The 10044-nt window shown below is 39.1% G+C and overlaps 1 protein-coding gene across 1 annotated transcript in view; it reads right to left on the bottom strand.

The window, feature by feature from the left end:
- Positions 1–879: 879 nt before the first annotated feature.
- Positions 880–10044, bottom strand: part of LOC114627971 (zinc finger protein 354B) — a 16408-nt gene continuing 7243 nt past the window's right edge. Inside the window, exon 3 of the mRNA XM_028775904.1 lies at positions 880–2429. Within this exon, the coding sequence (XP_028631737.1) occupies positions 880–2429 (1550 nt within the window). The remainder of the gene's footprint in view (positions 2430–10044) is intronic.

Here is a 10044-nt window from a genome sequence, read left to right as displayed (position 1 = left end):
AGTTGTAAAAATCAATTATGTCTATATACTAGCACTGGAAAATGGAATTTTGTCCTATGTATGTCTGTGTGTGGTGAGCACGTTTGGGGGTTCATCTGTATGATGTGCATGTGGGGGGCAGTTGATGTCGGGTGTCATCCCTAACTGTTCTCTGACAACTCATTTTGGCAAGCTTATCCAGTCTGCTTGCTCCAGGGTAACTAAGACAAGTATTTAACATTACCATTCCAGACACGGCTTCATAATTAATGTTTCAAGGCAACGAAGGAGAATAATTTACAGCACAAAATTAGAATATGTGTATTCAATGAGGGAGGTGTGTACGGAAGTTAGAAAATTAGAAGAACAAAAATTTAAGAACAGTTCTCTTTCTTTTTAATAAAAACCATGCAGATTGACAATATCTTAGGAAAAGGCAATACGAGGTAGTTTTTTGGTTTTTTGTTTAATTTGGTCCATTGATTTAAAAATGCATATATTTTAATTATTTACTATTAAAATATTAGCTGTAGCAAATATGATAATAGCTGACATTCCCTTTTCTAATGACAAACCAATATTCCTGAACTCAGATTTTTTTCTAGTGTTTATAATTGTATATATTATATAATGTGGACAAGATAAAAAAGCATTTCTGTTACCTTATAAACAGCCATTGTTAATGTCTGCTATAGTGACGTATCTGAAGTGACTGATAAAATATGAAAAAAGCATTAAAAAGTGACTGATACGTATGAAATTTTCTCTATTATTATATCATCACAGCTTATTCCTGAAATTTTAATATCTCATAGGACTAAATTAAAAGTTTCCTCATATTCACTATGTTTATTGTCAATATGAAGTATATATTCTCTGAGGAACTTTGGTTAATTGCTTTTACCCATGCAAATCTATGTTCCAGGAGTCCTCTTGAATGTGAATTTTATAATGATTGGTAAGGGATGACCTCTGGCTGAAGAGCTTGCCGCATGTACTACATTCATAGGGTTTCTCTCCGGTATGAATTCGCTGATGGGCAATAAGTGAGGAGCTTTGTCTAAAACTCTTCCCACATGTGTCACATTTAAAGGGTTTCTCTCCTGTGTGGATCCTCTGATGCTGAATAAGAGCTGCACTTTGACCAAATGACATCCCACATTCCTGACACCGGTAAGGTTTCTCCCCAGTGTGGATTCGCTGATGGTTACTTAGGGATGAGTTACACCTGAACGTTTTCCCACACTCGTTACATTTATAGGGTCTTTCCCCGGTGTGCATCCTCTGATGTTGGATCAGAGCTGAACTCTGTCGGAAGGCTTTCCCACACACTTGACATTTGCATGGTTTCTCTCCAGTGTGGATTCTCTCATGAATGATGAGAGTTGAGTGGGAACTTAAGGCTTTGCCACACTCATGGCAATTATACAGCTTCTCCCCTGTGTGAATGATTTGGTGTCTGTTGAGTCTTGAGATAGATGTGAAGCCTTTCCCGCACTCGCTGCATCTGTAGGGCTTCTCTCCAGTGTGGATTCTTTCATGCTGAATAAGTGATGCACTCTGACTGAAGGCCCTGCCACATTCGCTACATTTGAAAGGTTTCTCTCCGGTGTGGATCCTCTGATGATAACGAAGGGATGAACTAGACTTAAAGGTGTTGCCACATTCGTTACACAAGTAGGTCTTCTTTCTGGAATGAATTCTCTGGCATCCTGAAAGGGAAGTGGATGCCTTCCTTCCTGGGTTATATTTATGAGGATTTTCTCGGGCATGGATTTTTTGATGCAAAAAAAGGTCAGATCTTTTGCTAAAAGATTTTCCACATTCTTTGCATGTATAGGATTTCTCCAAAGTATGAGTTCTTAGGTGCTTACAGAGGGATGCACTATGGCTGAATGCTTTCCCACACTCTTTACATACATAGGGCTTCTCTCCAGTGTGAGTTCTTTGATGTTGAATAAGAGCAGAACTTTGGCTGAAAGCTTTCAAACAGTCTTTACATTGAAACAGTCTCTCTCCAGTATGGCTTTTCAGATGTTTGTGAAGGGATGAGTTGTGAATGAAGGCTTTTTCACAAGTACTACATTTATAGCGTTTCTCTACTGTCTTGAGTTTTGGTTGGTTAAGTGAAGTTGAATTTTCCTTGAGGCTATTTCTCTGTGTTTTTTCCCTAGCAATCTTTTGCTTACCGATTGACTTCAGGCCGACGCTTGGACCAAATTTAAAGTTCTTATGGTTTTTCCCTACAGCAAGAATTTTTGTATGGGTGATTGAAATAATTTGTAAGCTTTCATTTTTGTCCTGTTTTTTAAAACTGTTGTCAGATCTACAGGATTTTCCTGAGGTGAAGTCCCAGGCCTCATCCCTTTTGAGTTCTGTTCTCTTTAATTCCTGAAATGATGAGTCTTTAGTTTGAGTTGATTTTGTGGTTTGAAGATTGCTATTATATCCTGGAAGAAAAATCAAAATTGCCAGTGATAGGTGTGATTAGCTCAGACTAAGCTTATGGGAAGAGTGTTAATGTTACCTAAATAAAAACTATATGCCTATAGATATTAGCAAGAAAGAAGGAATGGAAAATAAACATTTTATAAGATACTAGATGAATGCCAATCAACCTGAGTGAATGAAAGGATAAAAGAAGCTCACCTAAGGAGGTGAGAGCTAAGAGTAACCAGCAGAGGGGTTAGAGAAGCACAAATTAGGAAGTGTAGCCTGGTATATAATGGACTGTATACATACATACATACATACATATATACATACATACATACATGATATATAATATCATATATTCATACATACCTACATATGACTCATAAATTATGGTGCTTCTGCTATTCTTTTTTATTTTGGATTTATTAACTTTTCTTTCCTACATGTCGGAATCCTTACCAGCCTTCCAATGCAGTGCAGGTAGCTCCTCGGTTGCATCTTTTCCTGACTCAGTCTAACAATCCACAGCCCTCCTCTTATTACAGCACTTATTACAAGATGCAGCAATGCATCTTGTAATGACAGGGATACACAGTATTAAAATACAAAACCCAAAGCATAGTACTCACGAACCAGCAATAGTCACTGCCATTATCAAATATCATGTACAGTAATAATTCTAATACTTCACCTTTATACTTCTAGCAGCACAGGATTGTTTACATCAGCATTGGTACAAGCACATAGATAACATTCTGTTAAGTTTTATTTATTCAATGTGAGGAACAGTCTAGCTTTGAACTCACAGTGATCCACATGCTTCTGCCCCTTGAGTACTGGGATTAAAGGAGCAATCACCACTTTAACTAGCTTGCATTCTACTGCTTTAAATTTCTAAAGTTAGATTGACTTGTTTTACTTTATGTGTGTTTTCTTGTATGTGTATATGTATGCACAACACATGCATGCTAGTTGTCTGCAGAGGTCAAAAGAGAACATCAGAATGTCTGGAACTAGAGTTATGGATGATTGTGAATCACATGGTGATGTGAGTGCTAGGACGCAAACCCATGTCCTCTGCAAGAGCAACAAGTGCCCTTAACCTGCTATCACGTCGCCGCCCCCTCTATTACCTCTTCATGGCTGTGTCACAATGTATCAGTCCATTTTCATCTCCAGTATATCCTCATGGCAGCATCATTGTATATGCAGCTCACCACTTGCTAAAACATTACTATACAGTGCACACGTACATGATATGTATTTAAAGAAGCATTCAATCAAAATCTGTGTTGCACAGATAATAAGGATAAACAGGACTTGAGCAATACCTCAACAGCATGATAAAATTCAAACATTTTAGTCCTAAAGCTAATCATTTGTTTAATGAAGAGACACTAGGTCTATTCCATTACCATCACGAATGAGGCAAATATATCCATTTCTCTACTATTCATCTTTAAGGAAATATTAATTATTGCAGTCAGACAAATAAGTTACAGAAGTTGAAAAACTGCCTGTATTTGCTAACGATATAACATCTCTCAAAACTAATTTCATGAAGAAGCATATAAAGAATTGACACACAAAAGTATTCTTATAAAGAATAAGAGGAATACTAGAAATTTGAAAAACTGTATGAGTAAATTTTTGTAGGCATCTTGAATGAAAATGTTACTCTTGGATGTAACAACCCAGTGTTCTAAAAATGCCACAAAAGTCAGGATATAGCTCAGGATTTCTCAGTAGCAGATGACATCCTGGGTCAGATAATTGTCTGTTCTTTGGGACTATGTTGAGATGACCTTTCCCCACATTGTATTAAGGTGTGACACTGTTTTCAGTTGTTAACTATGTACCATCAGAGAGCTACGCCCTGGCAGGATTTCAGTGTTATCATCACCAGGTTTTCTATTTGTAAATGCTTGTCCTTCCCACCTGCCCAAAAGAGGAGGGTCAGACAGCCCACAATGCCTTAGGCAACCAAAGAGATGGACCAGGTGTTGTTTTACTGCAGACTGGCTATAATAAAGAGCTGACAGCCAATGGCTGGGACAGGATGTAAAGGGATGGAACTTCCAGACAGGAGGGGACACTGGAGGGATGCGAGCAGAGTCAGAAAATTGAATAGCACAAGGAAGAAAGCAGAAGGGAGAATGAAATGGAGCATGGGGTAAAGAGCTAGCTACATGGAGCAGGCTGGGAATGTGGGCTAAGTTAGAAGCTAGCTGAGAGACTGCCCTAGCTCAAGGCCAACAACTTTACGTTATCTGGAAGCCTCCTGAAGTATTTAAACCACAAGTGGGTCTGTGAAAGCCCTACAATATCTAGTACACCAAAATGTGGCAAGGGATCCTAGGTCAGGGACCAAAATCCAGATTGTCATGGAGCTGTGGTGGCAGAGACTGTGGAGAGGCTGACAGGAGGAGACAGTGCAGTGTGGGCTACTCCTTCCTGTCTGAGCTGGTCCCATTGTGAGGCCTCAGCAGTTTCTGGGGCTGGCTGCTGCAAGCACAGAGCAGCTTGCATTGAGCACCTTCCAGGAGCCATGCCACCCTAGAGCAGGAAGCAAAGTCCAGTGACGGATGCTCAGAACAGGCAGTTCCCACAGAGTTTAGAGAACAAAGTACAGAAATAAATATTAAAGTTTGGAAGTGGTAAAAAGAGATATAAGTAGATATGTTTTGTGAGCATGCATAGATGTTGAAAAAAAAACTGCCTACAAACAGTCATAGAAATCAACATTAAGTTTAAATAATAAAGTGAAGTCTCTGGAGGAAGGAGCAAGTTAATGAGATTAAAAAGGAAAATATTTTCTGTGTTAAAAAATAGAAAACACCTGGCAGAGGGCATTTGGAATCATATAGTTTTGTTTTAATTATCAGCATGGAAAAAATTACAATTTGTTCTATAACAGTGATAGTTTCTATGTCCTCTCTGAGAAAGAGCAGAATAAAACAGACTTAGATGATGAAAGGACTGGGAGATGGAATGATAGATTAAAAGCAGAAGAACAGAAATTAGAGGATCTTTTAAATCAGAATAAAGAAATTTCTCAAGTTAGTTCAGAGGACCCTATCCAGAGCCTGTCACACCACCTTGTGATAAGATTGTAGGATTCTAAACCCATTAGAAGACCTAATATAATCACTGATTCTCAATATGTAGAGAGTGTTTTGCATATAGAAATTGCTGAACTTAATCCAGATGGTTCAGAATTAACTTTGCTATTTAAACTACAGTAGGTTGAGATAGCATAGGAGTGGTTCTGCTGCTAAGGTCCTGTTCCCCAATTGGTTCTTGATCTGCCAGTAAGGAAGTCATGGATCAATTGCTGGACAGAAGGAATAGGGTAGGACTTTTGGGTCCCTGGAGGCAAGGAGAGAGACCCAAGGAGAGGAGAGGAGAGGAGAGGAGAGGAGAGGAGAGGAGAGGAGAGGAGAGGAGAGGAGAGGAGAGGAGAGGAGAGGTGAAAGAGAGAAGCCAAACAGCCATGTGAGATCTTGGGAGAGTGGTGGCCTGTTGCTGTTCCTACAGGCAGGTAGTCAGGGATGTTTAGGAGGGACTAGGTGTAACTGAGCAACTAAAGTCTGGGGCAAGTGGAGAGGTGTGGATATAAGAATATTGATAAGGGTGTGCTTTTCTAGGTGGGAGTAAGGAGCGCCCAGCAATTGTGTCAAAAGGCAAGTTAAAAAGGAGCAACCTGTGTGTGTGTTTTATCCACGGATTCAAGGGAAGCTGGGTTGGGGACTGGTAGTACGGCCATTCCTGGAGCTTAGGCAGAGTAGCGAAAAGCTACACCCAACAAGACAGAGATCATCCATTATATAGAACAACCCATATTCTCATATAAGTTTGCCAGGACCATTGACGGTAGAAAATGAGAGAGATAAATAACTGATAGAAAATTATTAGAAGCTTCGACTTTTTGTAAATGTCATTATATAAGTACATGTTTAAAGAAAAATCTTCTATAAGCTGGAAACAAACCAAATAAATTATTAAAAAAAACTGTGTCCTACTTGTTCTTTATATAATCAAGCTCCACCACCTGCCAGAAGTAACCCTAAAAGTACCCCCAAAATTTGGCAGATGGATGTTTCATTTTGCAGAGTTTAGCAAATTAAAGTATGCACATTATAAACTTGATATGTACTCAAGATTTTAATGGGCTTCTGTCTTGAGTTCTGAAATGGCTTTTTCTGTAATTACTCATTTAAGAAATGATGGCTATCTTAGGAATACCTTCACAGGTTAAAACTGATAATGCTCTGGTATAGATAACCAGAAAAATGAAACAATTTTTCAAATATTATAACATAAAACATGTTACCTTACAATCCTACAGATAAAGCAACTGTGGAAAAATCTAGGCATATTTTAAAGAAAATGCTCATAGAATGGAAAGGGGGTATGAGATCTTCCAGAGATAGATTACATAACGCTTTGTTAACTTTAAAATTTTTCAATGTCAATGAGACAGGTAGCACAGCTGCTGAAAAACACTGGATTTTAGAAATGACTGTTGAATTAAATCAGCCTATATACTTTAAGGATGTGTTGTCTTCAGAATGGAAGTCAGGAAATATGTTGTGTTAGGGAAGATGATATATTTTTGCTTCTACAGGAAGTGAAAAACTGTGTATCCCTTCAACGTTAATAAGGATTATATTTGATGACAGAGGACCTCCTGGAAATCTTGGCTCCTGACATGGAAAACATGAAAAAAGGGACCCATAAAAACAACAGAATGGGAGAAGCAAATGCCAATCCCTCTACGTGGGAACACAAGAATGTCTCTGCAGAAGACAAGGAATCTTTCTGACTATCTGTTCTTCATAACTTATTATTTCATGCAATTTTTTCATATGGCATGGAGATTTATATTATGGTTTGGTTATAAGGTCCAAGTGAACTTAAAAAGATTGACTGATGCTTTTCACCTGCTCAGACACAGAGCAGAGAATCATCTTTAGCTGATCTGTGCATACCACACATTGCACACGTGCTAACTAAAAAATGTTCCTAAAAGTTTGTGCATTTTCAGAACAAAAGGACTAGACACCAACGAGGGCAAAGCAATTAGCCTTAGGTGATCCAGCCCCCAGACTGCTTCAGCCAGGGCTTCAGTTAAGCCACACACACCTTCCTAGTCCCAGATGGTCCCTTGGAGCCTGGACAGTACGTGAAACAGCCAGCTTTCCCGGGACTTGGCCAATATCCCAATTTTCTTAGGGTCCTCAAAGATCCATTCACTCCATGACAGCAGGAAGCAATTAAAGAATATGATGTCCTCATTCCCAAGAGGTGATGGGGGTGTTACTGGTTGTTCAGTGGGTTATGGATGGTTGTTCTTGCTTATGGGGGTTGGTTACAAGTTATTATATGTCATGGTCAGGGAGGATTCAAAGGAAAAGAGGTTAGATTCAGGGATTTCTCTCTCTCTTTCTCTTTCGCCCTCTGTCTTTCTCTCCTATCTAATGTTGGTTGAGGGGGAAGGAAAAAGAGGGATAAAGGGATGAAAAGACAAAATAGGATAGATTATTATATCTCTGTGATAGGGAAAAGAAGAGTAGATCATTCAATCTCCTTTTAGACTAATAAAACAGCAAGATTCAAATGTTTTAGATTGGTATGGATTTTTATATGATGATAGAAATTTAAGGTTATATACGACAACATACATATATATGTTTCCATTTTTGTTTAAGATATACGTACATTGCAACTCATGTAACATTTCAATGTATAGTCTTAGTGTTATGAAAGCTACTATTGTAAATGGTTAAGAATAATTAAGAAATACAAGTCAGTAGTTACCTATAAATAATCATACTTGTAGTCATTTATGTACTAGTTTAGTTAGTTATAGAAGTAAGCATTATTTAGCCTCCTGTATTTATTTTCAAAGTTAAACAGAAAGTAAAGAGCTAAACACAAGCAATGTTTGTCTAGTTATACTTAGAAAGATAGGTGGTCCTCAAATGCTTCAGAGATCTGCAGAATATGGCATTTAAAATGTTTTAATAATAAAAGGCTTTTTGTGATAGAGAGACAGCTCCTGGCACTCCCCACCCCCCACTCATATTCTCCTTCACAGAAGATCACGGGCACAGAAGAACCTCCACCTGGAGTTTGCTTCAAATGTTGCAAAGCTGGCCACTGGGCAAAACCCCTTACCTTGCCTACTGACAGCAAGCCGCACAAACTATGGACAGACAGGACACTGGGAAGTTGATTGCCCCACTTTGTCAAGACAAGGTAGGACAGATCTTCAAAATTTCTGCTTCACAGAAGTCTGTCAGGTCTTCTGCATCTGCCCCATTGGCACGGAGGAACCTTGTGTGACTGTCCAGGTAGCTTAATAAGTCTCTGTCATTTAGATTAAGAAGCTGCTTGCTATGCATTTCCTGAATACTCAGGTAACAGTTATCCTTCTCAGGTCTCTGATGAGGAACATAACTAGAGAATTATGTTCTTACAGTTTTTCTTGTTATCAGATCCAGAAAAGAAAAACTCACAAAAGAGGTGTCAGTTCATAAAGGTTAAAAGACATAAAAGCTTAAGTTGTTTAATATTTTAAAGTGTTTTGGAAGGTGTACTAATGTTGGTGAGTGCATGCTATGAAAGTTAGAGCATATACAAGCTTAAATAGTAATATAAAGTGATTTGAGTACAGAACTTTGGACTCTCCAAGGTTGCCAAATACAAGTGGACTGGACATTGTGAATGGAATTCTTATCTGATAGTTCTTCATAATTGTTCTTATTGTATATAGTTTATTGATATTTGAGATAAAGCTATTTCTTGGACTAAAGAGGGAATATTGGGGTGACCTTTCCTCATATTGTATTAAGGTGTGACTCTGTATTTTCAATTATTAATTATGTACCAGCAGAGAGCTATGCCCTGGCAGGATTCTGGTGTTGTCATTTCCATGTCCCATCACCAGGTTTTCTATTTGTAAATGCTTGTCCTTCCTATCTGCCCAAAAGAAGAAGGTCAGACAACCCGAAATGCCTTAGGTAACCAAAGGATGGAGCAAGTGTTGTCTTACTGCTGATTAGTTATAATAAAAGCCTGATAGCCAATGGCTGGGGCAGGAAGTAAGAGGGTGGAACTTCCAGGCAGGCAGGGACACTGGAGGGATGCAAGCAGAGTCAGGAAAATTGAAAGCCACAAGGAAGAAAGCAGAAGGGAGAGATGAGCAGAGCAGGGAGGTAATGAGCTAGCCACATGGCGAGGATGCAGGCTGGGAAGGCGAGCTAAGTTAGAAGCTAGCTGAGAGACTGGCCCAGCTAAAGGCCAACAGCTTTACGCTGTACAGAAATCTTCATGCAAGACCTCATCCTCATCATCAAGTGAAGGCAGAGAAAGGCCAAACTGTAAAACAAGTGTAGAAGAGAAAAGGTGGACATCAGAGAATATGGCATCTGTAATGGTGTGAAGTGCCACAGTTCTATTTCCCTCCCTAGATGGCAAATGCACCCACAATATCTGTCCGTTAGAACTATTCTGGAACTCTGGAGTCTAGGCAGCGTCTACAGGAAAGCCTAGCAGTAGGTAAACTGAAGAACATTCCCCGAGTAGCAGCTACTCATCGCCAGCAGCCAGCTCCAGGGAGCAACC

The sequence above is a fragment of the Grammomys surdaster genome, unplaced genomic scaffold, assembly GCF_004785775.1.
Source record: "Grammomys surdaster isolate TR1022 unplaced genomic scaffold, NIH_TR_1.0 262, whole genome shotgun sequence".
Taxonomy (NCBI): domain Eukaryota; kingdom Metazoa; phylum Chordata; class Mammalia; order Rodentia; family Muridae; genus Grammomys; species Grammomys surdaster.
The sequence above is the reverse complement of the archived record's forward strand: the minus strand, read 5'-3'. Positions and strand labels throughout refer to the sequence as shown.